Here is a 20,200-nt window from a genome sequence, read left to right on the forward strand (position 1 = left end):
AATCGCGCTTGCGATGCCTAACGGTAGACGATGGCGGGTTTCCAACAACGCCACCCACGGGAACACTTCCGTGGCGTTGATTTAGACCACACCGAGGGGGAAAAGGAGTTTCTTGCCCCTGAGGAGCCAGGTGAGGTGCTAGCAAGGGTCTTGGTCCAGGCGAGCACGCCTTGTGCAAGAAATGCCTAGCGGAATCTCCAAATCTCCTCCAGACGCTGTGGCTCACGACACAGCATGGGAGGTGCATGGTTGAGAGACTCTGGGAGACCGAGGCGAAATGAGCAGCAAATAAAAAGCGGGCGATTATTCTAATATTGGAGTCATCAGCATTGGCCATTGTGCAACGTCCACCGGAAATCTTAGACAAGAGAGATGAGAGCTGTGGAGCATGGCGGCGGCGACGACGACAATGGAAGCCCAGGAAACCGGAGATGGCTTCTTCGGCTGGCGGGTTTTTGGCCAATCTTGGAGTCGCAGCCGCTTGGTCTATTACTTGCTCCAGCGCAAGAGATTGGAAATTTGGGAGAGTGGACACACAAAGCCCGTTTCAAGGACTTGGTTCATCGTCAGTGCTCTGTCATTGAAGTGCGGCCGACGGCAGGTTCAGCGCCTTCGAGCGATCCTGGCGGAGCGCTATCGCATGAGACTGAACTAGCTGCTTCGTTTCGTGGGTGTCGGAAACGGACGTCGGCTGCGAAAAGAGATTATAGCAGAGAATGAAGAGAGTTGAAGAACACGATCACGAGACAAATGAAGAAGTGGACAGGTAGAGGGCAACGTCAGCAGAAAAGTAAGCAGGAGAATTGTGGCTCCGTACCTGCCTTAGCAACTCCGTCAAGAAGGCCGTGACAGAAGCAGGAACGGGGCAAGCACAATGCACGTCCTTTCTCTGACTCGCTACTTGACAGACCTAGACCGGCACTGTGAATCGAATGCATACTACCTAGGTTGGTGGTAGGAAGCAAGACAAATAGATACGTAGATCCTTCACGGATACCGGCAATATACTGTACACCCTCAAGTGAGATGGTTCTTGTTTTTCGCCAGAGCCAGCGAGCGGGTGGTGCTGTTTACTCAAGACAGAGAGAGAGGTACTGGGACAATCTCGAAACAGCGCCTAAACGCTAGACGAGCCAGTCCCGTTGGGATGGTGTTCATGACTGCCGCTACTACGAAGTAGGTACCTATGTAACACTCCGTTGGATACTGTGTAAGTGCAAGCTAATACCTCCCAGAAACCCCGGGTACCACTTCTACCATGTCCCATTCCCAGTGGTGTTTTTAGTTCAGTCTTTCATTCACTTCCACTCCGGCACCGCCTTCACAATGTTCCGTCCTCAACCCGCCAACGCCTGTAACAGCACAGCGTCTCGGGAGGATTGGCGCTGAAGTTACTGATGCCCCGCCCCCGCACCTGCATCATACCTCCCCTACCCGTACCTACCTGGTGACCTAGCTTGGTTGGTAACCAAACTCGTCTCAGGAGACTCATCAGGAGCCAACCTGTCACCACGCCAAACACCAAATTCCACCGCTTCTCCCGACAACACCACCGATAACGCCCTCCCCGTTTGCACCTTTCTACTTCCATCTCCAGGCGATGCACACTGTCACTCTAGCCTAATACGATACCTTCCATCCCGACAATCAAACAACAATCACCACCTCAGCTACGAACAACACCATGACCACCTACTCGAACGATTCCCCCGCCCTCTGGATCTTCACCTCCCTCACCGCCGGCTCCTCTCACATCGTCACCGCCACATCTCGTCTCGAGACCATCCTACGTGCCAACCGCGTGCCCTTCAAGGCCGTCGATATCGCCACTGATGAGAATGCCCGCAGGATCTGGGGCCGAAGGGCCCTGAAGGACGAGAGCGGCCGCATGAGGAAGCTTCCCGGCTTAGTGCAAGAGGGCTTCGTCTTGGGCGTAAGTTCACCTTTCTGGGAGCTTGCTGAGGCCCCGGGGGAGCTAGCTACTAACGGTCCACGCGTAGGATATCGTCGAGATTGAGGACTGGAACGAATATGGAGAGCTCAAGATGCACGTGAAGATCTATTTCGACGAGTTCACTATTCCCTCTATTAAGGACAAGCTCCCAGACCCTCCCCTAAAGCCCAAGCCCGCCCTCCCCGCAAAATCTATACCCGCAGCTGTCGCCGCCGCCGCCGTTGGTGGTGCCGCTGCCGCCGCCGCCGCTGCCGCACCGAAGCCACCTACAGCTCCTCCTCTACCAACAGGAAAGGCCACCCCGATCCCTACCACTACCGAAAAGACCAAGGCAGCCGAACCTAAGAAGGAGCCCGAGCAAAAGAAACTGCCCGTCCGCTCCGTCGCCGACGAGGCAGCGCAGAAGGCTAAGGAACTTCGCCTGAAGACTCTGCGGGAAAAGGTCCATGGCAAGGACGCTGCGAAGGACGGAAAGTCCAAGGAAACACCCAAGACACCCACCAAGGGTGGATCGGCAGCAAGCAAGATCGAGGGTCTCCAGTCACCCACCTCAGGATCATGGGGCGCCGTTGCTGATGACGATCTTGGGCGGGGTCCTCTCCAAAGCCCAACGAGTGCCACCTGGAAGCAGAGTGCTGGTTTCTCTTCTCTTCATGGTGCCACAATTGCCTTGGCGACTCAAGACGAGATTAAGGAGGTAGAGAAGAAGACTGCGATAAAGGAGGAACCTGAGCTGGAAAAGAAGGCCGAGGACGATGAAGATGACGACGACGATGATGAAGAGGACAGTGAAGAGGACAGTGACGATGATGAAGATGACGATGAGGAGGAGAAAGATAAGACCAAGAAGCCTGCAGCAGCCGCCACGGCCGTGGATGCCAAGGCAAAGGCAGAGGCAGAGGACAGCCAAGAGGATAGCGATGACGATGATGACGAGGAGGATAGCGACGAGGAAGAGGAAGATGATACTAAGAAGCCCGCATCAGCAGCTACAATGGCAGATGACAAGGCCAAGGTCAAGGAGGAGGAAAGTGACGAGGACAGCGATGAGGATGACGAAGATGAGGAAGAGGAAACCAAGAAGTCTGCAACAGCGGCCACAGTGGCCGACGACAAGGCCAAAGCTAAGGAATCTAGCAAGGCAAAGGCAACCGACAAAACCAAGAAATCCGACAAGGCCAAAAAGACCGACAAGGCCAAGAAGACGGATAAGGCCAAGAAAACTGACAAGACAAAGAAGAGCGACAAGACGAAGAAAGCTGACAAGCCGAAGAAGACAGAAGAGGTGAAGAAGACAGACAAGGCCAAGAAGACAGACAAGCCGAAGAAGTAGGAGATGCCAGGGACGATGAGCGAAAGTCGGTGGTTTAATTATCCATGCTAGGATGCAGAAGATGATGATATAGTAGTGTACATAGCCCAAGATCCTGAGCCAGTGTCCCGTGTCTTTTCCGGGGGTATATCCGACAATATTACTGTCTAGATTGCTGTCCTTCCTCCGTTCCTCCTCATCACGCCTCCGTGTATTGTCCCGTTATCCTTTAGTACAGCCCATCATCGTCACTGGCCGTGCCATCCTGGAACCCCATGACGGCCTTGCCCTTGCCCTTGGACCGTCCATTAACCTCGCCCTCAACCGCCTCATCACCGTCAAACTCGTCGTCACTACCCAGGGCAATCGCTTTGCCCTTGCCCTTGCCAGCCCCAGACGCGACGGCCTTGCCCTTTCCCTTTGACGCCGTTGACGCCCCGGATACGACTCGCTGGCCGGTCTGCTGCTTGTCCTTGTCACTGCCGCGACCGCCCTCGAAGGTCGCGCGCACGCGCTCATAGTGAGCGAGTTCACCAGCACTAACACTAGGCACGAGCTCGTCGTTGGCCGCCAGGAAGTCTGCCTCGGTGACCATGACAGCGATGTCCTCAGGAGTAGCATAGTGATCGAAGTAGTACGCCGTGGAAATGGGGAGTGTAGTGGCCGGGTCCGCGTTGATGGCGCGGATCTTGGCGTCAACACCGGAGGCCTGGCGAGTGACGGCCTTAAGCATAGCATCACTACACAGCGCGTAAAAGTCGGCACCCGTGTAGGTAAAGGGAAGCTTCTCGGCCACAGAAGCAAGAGATACAGACGGGTGGAGGGTGAATCTGCGAGAAACATTAGTTAGACCATATCACAGGGTTGAACAATTAGGAAGGACTTACTTTCGGGACAGTGCCTCGAGGATGGTGAGCTGCTTCTCGTTGGTATCCGAAACGCCGAGGTAGAGCATCTTATCGAAACGCCCAGGACGCAAAAGAGCCTGGTCCAAGAGATCGGGTCTGTTCGTTGCGCCAATCACGAAGACGCCGCCGCCGCCGTCATCTCCACCAGACATACCATCCAGCTCGGCGAGGAGCTGCGAGACAATTCGGTCCATAACGCCGCCGCTGTCTCCTTGGTTTCCTCGCTTTGGTGCCACCGAATCCAACTCATCGAAGAACACGACACAAGGTCGAGCATCGCGGGCTCGCTGGAACACTCGTCGGACGTTGGCTTCCGACTCTCCGATGTACATGTTGAGCAGTTCCGGACCTTTAACGCTGAAGAAGTTGAGACTGTATTCTGTTGCAATGGCCTTGGCCAGAAGCGTCTTTCCAGTTCCGGGAGGTCCGTAGAAGAGAATACCAGACCGCTTCTTCATGCCCTTTGCGAACAGCTCGGGCCGCTCCAGTGGCAGTTGGATAGTCTCCGTCACAGCCTCCTTGACGTTGTTCAAACCACCGACATCGTCCCAGGTTACGTTTGGAATCTTGGGAGCACCGATAGAGTCAGAGAAGTTCTTGCGAGCAGCTTCGACGGCAACCTCAAAGTCTGCTTTCGTAAGACAACGAGCGAGCGGGCCACCGGCAACCTGAACATCTCGAACAGTAACAGTCAAGCCATTCTTGGTGTTCTTGGCTGAGAGTTTCTCCAAGCGTGACTGTTGGGCTATCGAGGCCCGTTCAACAACGTCAACCAAATCGCCAGCCACTAGAGCTGCGGTTTTAAGGGCAACAGAGTTGAGATCAATGGAAGGCTCCAGACTGACTCCGCGATCGCTGATGATAGTCTTGAGAATAGCCTCACGTTCAGCTTCATCAGGTGCTCCCATTTCCAACTCGTGGGTGAACAGTCCTCGGACGCCATCAGGGACCTTGTCAACCTCGTTGGTGGTAGCTATGATCACTCTAGTATCCTCCAATATCTCTTTGATGGTTGCCTCAATCCGATCGGCCGTCAGCGCTTCAATATGTTCAATAAGCAATGCACAGCAATCAGCACCGCAGCTCATCGCTCGATCAGCTCTGGTCCTGAGGAAACCCTCCGTTTTGACATCACTTCCACTGCCACTTCCCTCACTCAAGATATCGTAGGCGTCAATGGTGTACGTGTGAAGACCCATGTCAGCGCAGGAATTCGATGCAAGAGTCGATTTTCCGATATTTCGGTGTGTAGATGTCAAGAGGATAGCGACCGGGGGCATCTTGAGATGGATTGCTCTTTGACTTGTGGCAGCAGCGATCAATTGCCTTATCTGATGCCTCAGGGGAGACACATATGGGGCTTCGTGTTCTTGAATCGGTGGCGGCGTAGACTCTGAGCCTCTTCTGGGTGTCTTCTTCAGTCCGAGGTAGTACTGCCAGGTGCTCTGCTTGATTCCTGGTATCCGACTCGTCTCAAAGCCAGAGCCATGCATGCCTACAGACGAACTGTCAATGCAGGCCACCGATCCCCAAAAAGTCTCGGCGGTGCCATCTTCATCGTCGTCCGACTTTTGCATTTGGATATGTCCAATCTTGAACCATGCGACACTGTCATATCGCGATGGTTCTTTCCCGGTCTCTTGGCCCCCAGCAGTCAACGCCATTACATCGTCCACTTCGGAGCCTCCGGCGCCAGGCATCTCCTGGAGAGTGCGTCCAAGCTGTGCATCCACTGGCACCGCAATCAGATCGCCACTTCGTACGAGGCGGGTCTTTTGCGCAAAGTACCGCTTGAGTCCACCCAACACGGCGGTTTGAAAAGCTCTCTCGGCTGAAATCGGGGTTCGGATGTGATGGATGGTGATATCTCGAGCGTAGGGAGGACGAATCGCACTTGTGAACCTAGGGAGTGTTCCCTTTCCTTGATAGGAGGCTTTCTTGAGGGGCGAGAGGCGCAGATACGGAGTATCATCGAGATTGGCCAGAAGGATGGGCGAGGCATACGCAGCTGGGCTAGCAGGACGCTGTACCTGAGACTCAAAGAACGAGAGCTTTCGTTCGCCATGCTTGGCGCTAGGTATTCTGGTCATCGGGCGCTGTGAGTAGCCTTCCGGCAGGCCATAGACTCGGACAGGCCTCCACTTGGAAGGCTCCGGCTCTGGCTGCCCGAAACTTCCCAGTCCAAAGGCCCCAAATCCATTCAGCGGTGGCTCCTCAGTAGCTTCGATCCGCACCCAGTCGCCAGAGAAGCATCCGATCTTGGGCAATGACGAAACATCGACATAGATTCTAGCTTCTTCGTCATCCTCGGATGACGGCTTCGGGTGCAAGATATCTGAGGAAATGGGTCGCATTAGACCTTGAGCTTTGAACAGCCGACCACGAGGCCTGTCTGGCCTAGCAGTAGTTGCAGTGAAATTGGAGAAAACGGAGCCGGGTGTGTTGATGCCGTTGGTTTTTCTGCCGCGCAGCGTGCCCACTGTCATTGGGGTTCCTGGCTGCAGTGTAGACATTCCGCTGGCGTTGGTGGTGGGCAAAGAAGGAGCCTGGAGGGAGATCATATCGTCCATGGAATCATCCGAAAGTTCGTCTTCATTATCGGACCCAGACAAGTCAGTCTCCGTCTCGGTGGCTGACTCTGTCGCTTCAGTGAGAGCATCAGTCTTGTAGCGTTCTTCGGCAGCTGAATAGAATTGGTCGGTCCCATTTCCGTCCTCGTCCTCAGTGACGCCATTGAGTCGTTGGCTCGCCGTCATGGAAGCTACACGGCGGATCTGCTTGGTGTGGACTCGTCCACGCATAAGGACAATCTTGGTCGAGTCGGTCAGGGTGCCCTGGGCTACTGGCTCGCACAGCATGATCTTTCCCGGGTTCGGGGGAACATGAGTGAGGGGGTGAGGCGGGAGGGGAAGCGGGAATAGGTCCCCAGAGTGTACAACCTTGAGGCTGCTCAGGGCGGTCCTGAGGGCAGCAATCAACCGTTCCTCCGAAGACGAATTGGCCGCGCTCCTGCCCTTGGGATTGGTAGGGTGTTCTCGGAAGAATGTACCCTCTCCATTCTCTAGTCTCTTTGTTAATTCACTCTCAAGACTGACAAAGACGGTCTCAAGCGGGACGGGGGCGACGTCGAGGACGAGGATCTCAATGCCCCCACGACTGTGGCTAGACAGCTTAGAGGGCGCGACCTGCTGCAGCGTCACAGCAAAGCTCTGGAGGGACGGCGAGGACGGCGAAAATTGAACGGTGGAGTGCGGCAGGCCAGGGGATCTGACAACGGGCACAATGGACCAAGGGCTGTCGACAGGGCCGGCGTTGGGGGCCCATGGGGCGATTGCGATGTGATGGAGATGGTCGGACTCGGAGTCGTCACCCGGGGCTGAACGAGTGTCTAGTCAGCACTCTGATACTCGAATGAACATGCGCAAACCTATAGCTAGCAGCGCTGTAACATACTGTGTTGAAGGTGAGGGAAGAGGTCGCAAAAGAGGTCCTCGGACACAATGCCGACGTCGCTCTTGATGTGATCATCGAGGATGAGCTTGGCGGTGACAGCGGGCTTGTCCTGGCGACGTCTGCGGTTCCGCCTCTTGGATGACGTGGCAACTGAAGCTGCTGAAGTGGTCATGTTGGCGGCCGTGCGGTAGACGGCGTGAGGATGCAGCGGAGGTTGGTCGGGGTCGAGGTTCGAGGTTCGAGGTTCGAGGGGATCGGAGGACAGATGAAGCTTAACCACCCCGCCGAGATAGGACCATGGCTCGCTGGTAGGGGCGGAGAGAAAGAAATCGCAGCTATAAACGGATAGGAATTAGAGGAGGTCCCGTGAAGAAGACAGAAGTTGGTATGCTTACTCGGCGTTGGCGGTGGTGGTGTTGCAAGCAAAGCCTAGGTTCGGTTGCGTTGCACTGTCGCGACTTGTCGGCTGCGGCTCAGTGACGGGAGAATTGGCCTCGGCATTGGCGGGCGCGAAAGCGCAACCCACACGCACTCCCGCGCACGCACCTGCCTGCAATTGCACTTGCATCCCGCATTTTTTGGGGCTCCGGGGGACGGACCAGGTACGTACCCCCCAACCTCCATGGCCGAGCTTTCTCCATCATCCATGCTTGAAATCCGGCTTGCGACCGGTGACATGCTCCGAGAAATACATCCGAGAAACACATGAATTCAAGCTTTTCTCTCCGCACCCGCAGAATTTTTACTATTGGTTTTTGTAAAGCCGATGCCCGTGGCCAGTAAGTTCTCAACAAGCCCAGTTCGCCCTTCAATACAGGCCGTGTTTTTGAAGGGGCCGATTCTTGCAAGATTCTTAATACGGCTCGTCAGTGAGAATAAAACAACCAACGGAAAAAGATCTTGAGAAAAACGCGACGCTCGCTTGGTAAAGCAATTCCAGCAATGCACGGGTCCCCTCGTCTACTTCTTAGTAAATCCAGCTTGTTATTGCCGCCCAATGGCTCCCCAGACTGAACGCCTCACTCAACCAGTCTCAAACCCCTTTTGTTAGTGCTATCACATGCTTCCTCGCAGGGGTCCGTCCATTCTGCACTCTCACACGTTCCTTCCTCCTCCCTGTCGCTCTGTCGTTCCCTGTCTCAACACCCATGACGCAACCCTTCCGCAAGTCTTGACGATCCTACTGGATGACCCTGGGTCCTGTTTATTTGTTGTGCCTTTTCACCGCTGCCAAATCGTCCCTTGACAAACATCTTTATTGAAAATGGTGCCATGTGCTCCGTAATCTGGGCCGCGAAAACCCCGACGCCAGATCAGCCATCGCCTGGGCGGTCCAATCACGGCTTTACCACGACTCAAACAGGCAGTTGATTGCTAGCCTACCTTATTCGTACATTGACTAAATCCTCTATCGTTCCATCGTCTTGTTTCTCGACCTGTTTTTTTCCTTTACCGCTTTCTGTTGTTCTCCTGATACTTCTTGCGCTGCTGCTACGATATGACAACACTTGCCTGTCGTAATACCGCTGCCCCTTCTTTGCAAGGGACTATCGAGGTTCCTCGCTCCATCATATTACCTTCAACCCTTTGCCTGCGATAAGCCCTGAGGAAATCATCATACTCCAGCAAATTCTCAGTCAACACCCCCAAGAAACCGACAATTCGAGTCACTTGCCTCATTCCCATACCACGACACTTGATGCGGAGTGAACAATGATCCAACACTCCGGTGCTTCCGATACTGCTCAGCAGCCGGAACCTCAACCATCCGGCGCTAAGCTGAGCAAGAACGCTGTCCAGTTCTCCCAGCAGGCTGAGAAGCTCTCGCACCAACCGATCACTGACGATGATCCGTCCATTGCCATCGAGGCCCAGTTCGTCACTCCTCATGATCCCATCATCATTACCTCGGATGGCAACCGACTTCCTGGCGTACCCCTCCAAGAGGCCCGCCGCCTAAATATCCTCCGCGAAGGGGTCCAAGGGAAGCCTGAGACAAACGAGATCCAATCTGGAAGAGGGGTCAAGGAAAGTATTCCCAACGTCACTCAGGTAGACGACGGGGAGCAAAAGGTCTTGAACTTGGCTGGAAAACAGAACGGTGCATCACTACAGAAGTCAGCCGACAATACGCTAAAAGGTGTCATGCCACCATCCCACACGAACCCCTTGTTTCCTCCACTCCCTTTATACAGTCCGCCCTCGAGGATGCGGAACATCCAGTGTCTATTCTTTCGAGTCTCATCCTTCTTTCTCAGCCTGGCTTTCCTCGCCGTCATCGTGCTGGGGTCTCTGTTTACGAGTATACCGTTGATCTGGAAGAAGATATTCTATCGACTGACGTTCCGGAACTTCGACAAGTCACGCCCGTTCTACGAAGAGGAGAAATTGAGGGCCGAAGCTAGGGAAGAGAAGGAACGGGCTTGGAAGGCAAGCCAATCTCCAAATACTATGAACTTGGAACAAGAAAACCCGGCCAATCAATACCCCCCGACTGAGGGTGGCACAGACCCTATCATCTGTGATGTTGGCTACTACGCTCGGAGGGTGGGGCTCGATGTCGAACCCTTCGAGGTGCAGACAGAAGATGGCTTCATTATCGACCTATGGCATGTCTACGATCCAAGGGAGTACACGCGGTTGGACGACAGTGGACGATCTCAACAGGGCCCAGACGTATTCCAAGGCCCTAACAAAACGTTGAAAAATCCAGACAACAAGCGCAAATTCCCGGTGTTACTCATGCATGGGCTCTTACAGAGCTCGGGTGCTTATTGTTGCACTGACGACGAATCTCTAGCTTTCTGGCTTTGCAAATCCGGCTTCGATGTCTGGCTGGGCAACAACCGATGTGGCTTCAAGCCCAAGCACGCTTTGCTTGAATACAGTGACCCGAGGATGTGGTGTTGGAATATCCGCCAAATGGGTGTATTCGACCTAGCTGCTCTCACTTCTCGTGTGATCTCTGAGACGGGCTTTGAGAAGATTGGTCTGATCTGCCATTCTCAGGGGACGACTCAGACGTTTGTGGCCCTGGCCAAGGAGCAACGACCTGAGCTAGGCGAAAAGCTGACCGTATTTTGTGCTCTGGCGCCAGCTGCTTACGCTGGGCCCCTGATAGGCAAGATGTACTTCAAATTCATGCGGATCATCTCACCAGCGCTCTTCCGACTCATGTTTGGGATACACGCATTCATCCCTTTGATGATGCAGATGCACGGCCTGCTGAGTCCAAAACTGTACGGGTGGCTAGGCTACAAGGTCTTCTCCTTCATGTTTGACTGGACGGATGCGCGTTGGGATCGTGGCCTCCGGAACCGCATGTTCCAATTTGCGCCCGTCTATGTCAGTGCCGAGTCTATGCGGTGGTGGCTCGGCCGGGAGTGTTTCGCCAAGCACAAATGCATTCTAGCCACCAAGGAGGTCGTCCAGGCGGAGGAACATATGGACGGCGGCGCGGACGGCCACGCCGTGACACCACAGACGAAACGGGTAATTGAGGCGCATCACAAACACCTCAAAGGAGCTACTGCGTGGTACAACGAGCAAGCACCACCGTTTGCCATGTGGGTGTGTGGCACTGATAACCTCGTCGACGGGGAGAAGCTGCTCCGACGGTTCGAAAAGGGGCGAGAACCATGCGTTGACGTGGTCCACAGCAAGACAATTCCGGAGTATGAACACCTGGATGTCATCTGGGCGATGGATGCTGTGGATCAAGTGTTTAAGGAGGTTCGCGAAGTGTTGTGGAAGACATGCAATGTGCGAGACATTTGTCGTGTTCCTGAAGGATGCGAGCATGTCGAGCCATGGAAACCCACCAAGAAGATTGCAGCTAATGTTATCGATGAGGTCCAGTCGAGCGGGAGTGATTAGTAGACGATGGGGGCGACGAATATATGACACAACAAACACATGGCACGAAATACATAAGACGAACATAAAAACGAAGGGCTTAGGATTCGTTGGTTAGGATGGATAGTTCGGAATTGCTGGCTAGATCGACGACTTCATTACGTGTGTTTAATGAGCATTGGAGGGCTGCGGACCATACAAAGATCATTTGCAAGTCATCTGGCTACACGTTCACACGCATATGGATAGAGTAGTGAACATAATTGCCAGAAACAAATCCAATGTACCACAAGCCCCTAGCTGTCCAGGGCACGTTGAGGGCTGTTTGGGTTTCTCGGCCAGCTCCGGCGCGATAGCGAAGCAGCATCACGGAGCTTGCCAGGTCGGGCTGATGTGTGGGAGAGAGGTCTCGACAAGAACGAGGTTCAGCATGCCTCCCCCTTACTAGGATCTCGTCTGATCTAGTATGATCGGCGGTCTCTTATTTTCTTAAAAATATCTTCTGGGCCGTGGCGCAACAAGCACCGCCTCCCGACTCCGACGAGCCGGAAAGGTTCAGCGCTCTCCCCTAGCCCGAAAGTCAAGCCCCCGGTCGCTTCGGAAAGCTGGAGATAGCTTGATAACTGCCGCGTTCCCCGCGTCATTGCTCTCCCCCTCTTTGTTTTAACATTCGACACCCCGTGCACCACGCCTACTTGGGAAGTTGGCGCAGCAGCTGGAGGAACAGGGCCATGGCAGCGCTGGCACTAATGCAGGCGTGCTTGGGCGTTGGCGCCAGGCCGCATGAGAGCCCAGACCTGTGGTTGATGTCTCGGGGAATCATGTGCTTCGACATGGCGTAAACTCAGCTCATAGTTGGGTGTGCCCTTGTAATGGTATTTAATTAGCTAGTGCCTCCCATTCGGAATTGCCATGTCTTCTAGCTGGATATTTCCCTGGCTGTAAATGTGTTGCCTCTCAGTTGTGTCCAGAAGTGACACTTGCCAAGCCGTTCACCCACCCATCAACCACCGCCATCATGCCGCATAAATCGCTTTTTTCCGACGTTGCCATCCCTCCCGTTGACGTCTGGAGCTTTTACATGGAGGGTCCGAGGGGATTCCCAGACAACCACGGTCAGAACGCGACCTGCATCTCCATCGCGCAAGGCCTGTAGGGTAGGGCCACTAACAAATCGGCAGAGATCCTAGTTGACGGCGACACGAATCGATCATACACGTTTAGTGATGTTAGGGATCTCTCTGCTTCGTTTGGACGTGGCCTGAAGCACGTCTTTAAATGGAACAAGGGAGATGTACTTGGCTTTTTTACACCCAACCACATCGACGCGGTTGTCACCAACTTTGGCGTCATCTGGGCTGGCGGCGTGGCCAGTCCAGCGAATCCGACGTACACAGCCGAAGAACTCGCGCACCAGTTAAAAGATTCCCATGCTAGGGCTCTTGTTACCCATGCGGCATTTCTACAAACGGCGTTAAAGGCTGCCGAGCTCGCTAATATACCACCGGAGAATATCATCTTGCTGGGTGATGGAAAAGACAAGCATGGGAAGTGTAAGCACTGGACGGAGGTGACGGCAAAGGGGGCCTGGATTCAACCCAAGAGACCCAATATTGACCCTCGAAAGGATCTTGTCTATCTGGTGTACAGCTCCGTACGGACTCTCCCCCAGCTGGCTTACTTCATGAGACTCACACATCTAGGGCACAACTGGGCTTCCGAAGGGGGTTATGCTCACGCATTATAACATGGTCGCCAATTCATGCCAGTTTTCTCGGTTTGATCCCCAGCTGATAAGCTGGGACATGGATTCTCAACTTGGAGTTCTTCCGTTCTTCCACGTCTACGTGAGTCGGATACAATTCGAACGAAGCTGGAAACAACCTGCTGACTCTTACCTCAGGGCCTCGGCGTCGTCCTCAATGTCACTCTCACTACAGGCGTCAAATGCGTCGTCATGGCCAAGTTTGACCTCGCCCAAGCCTGCCAGCTGATACAGGACCACCAACTGACCTTCATGTACGTTCCGCCACCGATCATCCTCGCGCTCGGCAAGCACCCGCTCGTCGAGAAATACAACCTGTCGTCATTGCGCTTCGTCAACTCGGCCGCCGCGCCGCTCAGTCGGGACCTTGTGGACGCCGTGTGGGAGAGGCTCCAGGTCACAGTGAAACAGGGTTACGGACTCTCAGAAACAAGTCCGGCAGTGTCTGTCCAATTGTTCGATGAGTGGGCGCGGTTTCAAGGTTCTGTGGGCAAGTTGGTACCGAATATGCAGGCGAAAGTCGTTGATCCCGAGGGAAACGAGGTTTCTACCGGAACTGTATGTGTGGACGAGCGAATTCCGTCCTTGGTCAAAAGCCGTCGCTAATATATTTACAGCCGGGAGAGCTACTGATAAAGGGCCCTAACGTTTTCCATGGGTATTGGAATAAGCCTGAACTTAACAAAGATACATTCACCGAAGACGGTTGGTTCAAAACGGGCGATGTCATGTACATGTGCCCAAGAGGAAACCTCTTCGTCACTGATCGCATCAAGGAGCTCATCAAATACAGTCAGTGCCTCCCTACTTCTCTTTAACCATTCCTCGTCCACTTGCTAACAAAAACCTCGCTTGTTTAGAGGGCTTCCAAGTTGCCCCCGCCGAGCTAGAAGCAAAACTGATTGGTCGCAAGGATATTGCCGACGTGTGTGTCATTGGTGTGTGGAATGAGGCCGAGCAAACCGAGGTCCCGCGAGCCTACGTAGTTCCCGGCGCGGGCGTTGATGCGAGTGAGGAACTGGCAGCGGACATTGCCAAATGGCTGAGCAGCCAAGTCGCACCCGCGAAGAAATTGCGCGGAGGAGTCCGATTCCTCAAGGAGATTCCAAAGTCCGTGTCGGGCAAGATTTTGAGGCGAGTGTTGAGGGATCAGGTCAAGAAAGAGGAGGAGTCGGGACCACAAGCCAAGCTGTAAGTGGGAGATATCGTGATGGTCTTTGTACATACTTCGTATATCCGGTAATCCTACATGCATGTGTATATCTAGTCATGCTTCTATCCCCTTATCCACGACTGCGTTCCATGAACCCAACCAGTTAATACCTGATTTTACACCATTGAGGTCTACCCATCATAATTTCCGCTTGTTTTAACCCATGCGCTCAGCCTCCTCCATCAGCTTGTCCAGGCTGAATCTGGAATCGCCAGCGGCAAACCACTGCAACAACTTGGCACGCTCCTCGGCCCTCGCTTTGCGCTCGCCATCAAGTTCAACAGCTTCGCTTTCCCAGCCGCCGTAGAATCGCTGCAGGCACATGACAAGCCACTTCGCCTCCTCGGGCTTGACGCCGCGGCCGTCGACGACCTGACCCTGCATCAAAACCAGTCCCCTCTCGTCGGCTAGGTCCAAGTGGTGTGTGATAGTGGTGTGCGGCTGTGCGAACTCGCCTCGGGTCTTGTATTCGGCCAGCTGGGTGAAGAGGACGGTGCTGGTCTTGGAGGAGGCGTCAAAGGTCCACTGGAGGAAGTGGATTTCGGCACCCTGTGTCGGATGAGGGACGGGGAGAACGAATTGAGGAGATGTCCGCGCGGCCTCTTCCATGGCCTTGTATGCGGAGGCGGGGACAACGGCACATATGTTCTGGGGGGATGAGGCGTGCCGTAAGCGCCAGATCGCTGTGAGCTCCTTGTCCGGTAGCTCACGAGTCTTCTCCAGGTCAATGATATCGTTGAGAGCCTTGAGCGCAGCCTTGTCGCCGCCGGTCGGAGGGGCCTTCGGGGGCTCGCGAGTATTCGTTATAGGTGTGTTGTCGGCATTGGGTTGGGCGACGGGCGTCTCGGGTGCTTGAGGGATGACGGGGTCCTCAATGGCGTTCTTGAGGCGCTCGGCCTCGATCTTGTCGGCATAGGCAGCCTTGAGCTCGTCAATGCTGGAGAGGCCCTCGGTCTTTGCCTTTTGGTCGAGTTTAGCCCGGTACTTGTCGAGGATTGCCTGGGCAGGTCGGGTCGTAGCGAGAAAGCGGATGTCGTGGACCTGGGCCCATCGACGCTGGTTGAGGACGCGGGTGGCGCGGAGGGGAGATGCTGCGAGGTGCCGCAATGCGGGTATCCTGAGCGAGGCCATTGTGACAGACGAATTGGTATTAGGGACCGTCCGCGGACGATTCCAGCGTAGGTTGTTGGTGAAGTCAGAAGAGTTGGACCGACGAACGCAAAGGCGAAGTTGCAATCTTTAAAAGATTCAGCCACTGACAGTTGGAGACAGGGGTCAGCTTTGGGGGGCTTTCGGGGGCCGCAGTGTGCCGTCATTGCGCCAATGGTGGGGCCAACCCCACGAAACGGTCGAAACCTCTCTATTGCGGACTGGTCCCGAACTCCGAGATAGGGAATGCCGCCGGCTTCGGACCTTTTCCCAATGACAAAAGCGCCTTTGGTAATTGGACGAGATTTCGCGAGGCTGCATTCTGTCGAAGAAGTGGAAGGGATTTCCTCAGCTTGTTGTCAAAGTTCTGCTGCGAATCTTTCCGTCCATCGCATCTCCATCCCGTCCTCAGCGAGCCGACTAAGTAGATCGTACCCCGCGGTAAAACCACACCGCCTTGGCGGGCATCAACTTTCTGCCGCTGAACAACCAACCCAGGCATCACGACTTCAGAGGCCTGTCCTGGTTCCCACTGGCGTCTTCTGCCCAGTCTGTCCCGTCCAATCCTTGCAAACCACGAACAAAAACGTCGCGAATCGAGTCTTGGAACCTGTGGAACCTTGCACTCGCCTGCCATGGCTGACTTCCGCCAGCTGGCGTTGGAGTTTGTCCTCGCCGATGATGAGGGGCAACAGACAACCATCGCCAAGAACGCAGCTAAAGGTGCGCCCCCGCAGCAGCTACTTTTGTCTTGTTGGTGATGGGATTTTCTAACTGCTGCAGAAATTCAAACCGGGGCCCCTAACTTGAACCCGGTGGCTCGGTGGGTTGAAGCTGTGCAACCCTGGATGCCAGGGAGTGGCACCGAAGCAGAGGATGGTGATGAGACTCCTGACTGGACGGCCAGAGCCAAGGGTAAGCAACTACCATCGTCGGATCTGTTGAAATAATACTAAACCTATTAGCTTTGGAGTTCCTTTCGCGGACTCTTGACTTTTTGAACAAGGATGCCCTGAAACCCAGCCAAGGTGCGTCCAGCGTTATGCAGTACTTCTGATTATCCCCTCTGACGACCAGACAGTCAAGCTCCTGGTCAGCTTTTTTGGTGCCATGTTTGAGGTAGATCACAAAGCTGGTATCTTGGCATCTGCAAACGCTCTGTCACGCATAGTAGCCATGAAGTCATTCCAAAAGCAAAGCGGAAACGACATCATCAAGAAGGTTTGCGCGTTGAAGGATGACTTCCCCCGTCAGGTCTCCAAGACTCGACTTGCCATTTACGAGCTCGTCCGATTCTTGATGACGACACCCGAGGTCTCCAGCGACCTGCAACACAAGCACGGATCCTCCGCCGGGTTCATGATCGATCTTCTGCACCTTTGCCGAAGCGAGAGAGACCCCGAGTGTCTGATGGTTTGGTTTGAGATCCTGAAAGTCTTCCTCATCGAGTATTCGCCATCTAAGGAGGTATTAGATGAGGTCTACGGCGCCTTCAAGCTCTACTTCCCGATTGCGTTGCCCCGCGCATCGCAGACTGGCATTACCCCTGAAGACCTGAAGCTTCAGCTACGAAAATGCTTTTCAGCTACCCATCTTCTCTCCGACCAAACTATCCCATTCCTTCTGGGTAAGCTGGACCAAGGAGATGGCGTGACGGTTAATGTCAAGGTAAACCCGATATTTATTGTGACCATCTTGCTTACACACCTGCTGATCTTATTTAGGTTGACATTCTCAAAACTATCCGAGCATGCTTGGACGAGTATAGTAACCCCGATCAATCCGTCGCTCCGTATGCGAGCCAAATCTGGGGCAGTCTCAAGTACGAGGTGCGCAATGGTGAGATTGAGGACACTATCTGGGGCACTCTGGAGGTGCTCAAGTCCCTCACAACACGACTCAAAGGGGATAATCTCCGAGATTACACACTGTCTGTCACGCGGGATTGCGTAACCGATCTGGCCAACACTACTTACACGTCATCATCCGGCCGGCTGCTAGTCAGCGTTCTCAGTGCGAAGCCCAGTGCATTTGTACTGATGGTGGCCCCGGCCATTACACATATCAAGGACAATCTGCGACATCCCAAGGCCCCGATGCACAGTCAAGACCTTCTGAGAATCCTCCATGTGATTCTGGAGACCCGCCTTCTCCTAGCAGATACTGAAATGTCTGCCGAGGACCGAGAAGATTTCGCGGCGATTGATTCCTTCTTCAAGCCCCTTTACGAGGACGTTTATAAAACAACCGTGGAGAGTGGTTCAAATTCCAATGTGGCCTATGATGACATTAAGATCGTGGCTCAAGCAGTTCAAGGTGCAGGAGCACTAGTGTGCCAGAGGCCCGCAAAGCCTCTCGATCCCTTAGCCGAGTCTGGGAGTGCAGGATATGGGCGATTACTCCCAGAGAGAACATGCTCACAGATTTGTGAATCCCTCTTTGCCGTCCTCCTACAATCTGCTTCTGGGAGCCCTCATGCGGAAGGATTCGATGAAATCGTCGACGAGACTACAAAAGCTCTCCAGCGAGCAATCCGATCATACCCCAGTGGTTTCAAGCCCTTGGTGGACCATGCGAAGGGCATCATCAGGTCCAACTGGCAGAACGGAAGCAATGAGGAGGCCCCTGTGGTTATTACAGCTCTATGTGCGCACTTGGCTTTCGTAGGTTGCTCGGAGCTGCCACAGGTGGCATCCAATGGCCTCGACCACTTCCTTTACTATATCCAATCACTACTGTCAGAGCTATTCGTTGCTTTCGATGCCAAGGTGAGCCCAAAGGTATGGTGCTCCTTGGTGGCCACCATTCAGTCAACCATCCGGTACTTCAACGATGCTTGCTTGGCTGGCAATCCAGACAAGGAGACTCCCTTTGAGGGCGAGTCTTGGCTGCAGAGGATAAAAGAGAGATACCCTGAGCTTGACCAGCTTGGTGAAGCTGAAGCAGAACATGATGGCGGGAATCAACTCTCTGCCTTGCAAACGTCCTCGGTTGCTGAGATTCGAAATGAGTTCTTACTTGTGAGCCTGTTTGTTGCTCGCCGAATCTATCGTCGGGCAACAAAGACAGTTGAATCCCATTCTAGCACCAGCAAAAGAGCACTCACTCTTAGTGATGACTTCACCGGTGCTGACCGTGCGTCTGAGAACCAGTATCTCCATCTCATATCCTCCTTGGTCGGCTTTGTTGTGCATGAGATGAGTGAAGCGCAACAGGTTTCGCTTCGGGCTGATACGTTCGCCATCAGTCTCTTCCGCGAGGATTTCATCAGCGTTCCTCAAACCACCGAGGTGGGTTCAAGCCATGAGCAATCGATCGCAGAGACCGGCTCAGTGTGGAGCTGGTTGGTTCTGGAATCCCTGAATGTTTTGTCTCTCGCAATATTAGAAGCTCTAAGGCCTTCATCGATAGGACACCTGGTAAGCTCACCCTGCCTTTCAATCACCAGTTCTGAACTAACCTGATATCTTAGTTCGAAAACGGTGTCGCCCAAGAATTAATTGTCAGCGGGTCGTCCTCATCCACGACGAATGACGACGCTTTTACTCGACCAGTTACTCTATCTATCCTCACTACTTTGGCGAACAAATACAAGATCGAGGCCCTGCCGGGTCTAATTACGACAGTTGAGCAACATGCGACGAGTGTCGTGACGGCCTCGCCTGAAAATGATGACCAGAGTCGTCGCCTGGAGAAGACTAAGTCTACATATGCCCTCGCTGCTGGAATGATGCGACGATACATGGGCAAAGAAGCAAAGGGTATTGTGCAACTCTTCAGGGAAGCACCGAAAGACGCCCAGATTGGACACCATTTCGGTCGTCAATTGGAGATGATTGTGGCTCCTCAACAGCCGCTAACCAAGGAAAACTATGCCATCGTCAAGCCCCTATGGATGCAGAAGGTGTACTTTGAGCTTGTTAGCCCTATGCTGCAGGTTGCTGTCGGCGCGGACCCCGAGGTTCAGGACCAGCTCACCAAGACCAACTTCGGCATCGGCGTGTTGCTCATGGTGAAACATATGAACTTCCCAATATACGAGGCAGACGCGGACAAGATTCTCCGAATCTCCCTTGCCGTAGCTCAGAACATTGGTGTTGGACCCGATGCTAAGGCCGCTCTGGATGTCCTGAAGAACATTCTCGTGGAAGCCCCTGAGAAGGGCAAGGACCACATCCGCAGCATCATCAAGATCTGCACCAACGTCTTCTCCAACAAGTCCGCCTCAACGCAGAAGCCAGATTGGCTGCCGGAAGGCTATGTCCCGGCTACTACCGACGCCCAGACTCAAGCAGGGTGCGGAAAGCTAGCACTGGAGATTACAGGAGGTCTTCCCCGGATGTTTGAGTCGCAGCATCTACTACCACATGCGTCACAGGTGGAACGGGAGCTGACATTGGCTTGTGGTCATCGGGTGCGAGATTTGAGAAGGACGGCTCGGTTGGCAAGAGCCGCCTGGACTGAGTTGAAGTGATGCGATTCTCCAGGCGTTTCAGGATTGGGTGTCACGAGAGAGGTTACAGCTACCGTGGGCAGGTTAGGTTAGGATAGAGGCATATAGATTCCATATTCCCGGAGGTTGCATGTGGGG

The 20,200-nt window shown here is 54.1% G+C and overlaps 7 protein-coding genes across 7 annotated transcripts; 5 read left to right on the top strand and 2 right to left on the bottom strand.

Moving 5' to 3' along the window:
* The first annotated feature begins 1,279 nt into the window (after positions 1-1,279).
* BGZ61DRAFT_453894 (uncharacterized protein) lies at positions 1,280-2,023 on the top strand. The gene has a single exon (XM_046246129.1). It carries the CDS (start codon positions 1,685-1,687, stop codon positions 2,015-2,017), a length of 333 nt encoding a protein of 110 aa, XP_046103274.1. The 5' UTR covers positions 1,280-1,684; the 3' UTR covers positions 2,018-2,023.
* BGZ61DRAFT_47980 (uncharacterized protein) lies at positions 1,819-3,391 on the top strand. Its single transcript, XM_046249129.1, has one exon. It carries the CDS (start codon positions 2,046-2,048, stop codon positions 3,285-3,287), a length of 1,242 nt encoding a protein of 413 aa, XP_046103275.1. The 5' UTR covers positions 1,819-2,045; the 3' UTR covers positions 3,288-3,391.
* A 104-nt stretch (positions 3,392-3,495) lies between these two features.
* BGZ61DRAFT_354086 (P-loop containing nucleoside triphosphate hydrolase protein) lies at positions 3,496-7,799 on the bottom strand (the record flags this gene model as incomplete). The annotated part of the gene is made up of 3 exons (XM_046240579.1): positions 3,496-4,096; positions 4,154-7,550; positions 7,628-7,799. 3 exons carry the CDS (start codon positions 7,797-7,799, stop codon positions 3,496-3,498), a joined length of 4,170 nt encoding a protein of 1,389 aa, XP_046103276.1.
* Positions 7,800-8,859: 1,060 nt separating this feature from the next.
* On the top strand, positions 8,860-11,956 carry BGZ61DRAFT_453897 (Alpha/Beta hydrolase protein). The gene has a single exon (XM_046246130.1). It carries the CDS (start codon positions 9,341-9,343, stop codon positions 11,501-11,503), a length of 2,163 nt encoding a protein of 720 aa, XP_046103277.1. The 5' UTR covers positions 8,860-9,340; the 3' UTR covers positions 11,504-11,956.
* A 544-nt stretch (positions 11,957-12,500) lies between these two features.
* BGZ61DRAFT_354349 (uncharacterized protein) lies at positions 12,501-14,442 on the top strand (the record flags this gene model as incomplete). The annotated part of the gene is made up of 6 exons (XM_046240605.1): positions 12,501-12,597; positions 12,664-13,136; positions 13,186-13,329; positions 13,386-13,811; positions 13,865-14,039; positions 14,108-14,442. 6 exons carry the CDS (start codon positions 12,501-12,503, stop codon positions 14,440-14,442), a joined length of 1,650 nt encoding a protein of 549 aa, XP_046103278.1.
* Position 14,443: 1 nt separating this feature from the next.
* Positions 14,444-15,733, bottom strand: BGZ61DRAFT_453899 (ATP11 protein-domain-containing protein). The gene has a single exon (XM_046246131.1). It carries the CDS (start codon positions 15,589-15,591, stop codon positions 14,617-14,619), a length of 975 nt encoding a protein of 324 aa, XP_046103279.1. The 5' UTR covers positions 15,592-15,733; the 3' UTR covers positions 14,444-14,616.
* A 511-nt stretch (positions 15,734-16,244) lies between these two features.
* On the top strand, positions 16,245-20,083 carry BGZ61DRAFT_494815 (Dos2-interacting transcription regulator of RNA-Pol-II-domain-containing protein; the record flags this gene model as incomplete). Its single annotated transcript, XM_046250801.1, has 6 exons — positions 16,245-16,332; positions 16,393-16,524; positions 16,575-16,637; positions 16,691-17,277; positions 17,334-19,028; positions 19,082-20,083. The coding sequence occupies 6 exons, from the start codon at positions 16,245-16,247 to the stop codon at positions 20,081-20,083; spliced, it is 3,567 nt and encodes a 1,188-aa protein (XP_046103280.1).
* Positions 20,084-20,200: the final 117 nt, after the last annotated feature.

This window comes from Ilyonectria robusta, assembly GCF_021365365.1.
Source record: "Ilyonectria robusta strain PMI_751 chromosome Unknown BGZ61scaffold_12, whole genome shotgun sequence".
Classification (NCBI taxonomy): domain Eukaryota; kingdom Fungi; phylum Ascomycota; class Sordariomycetes; order Hypocreales; family Nectriaceae; genus Ilyonectria; species Ilyonectria robusta.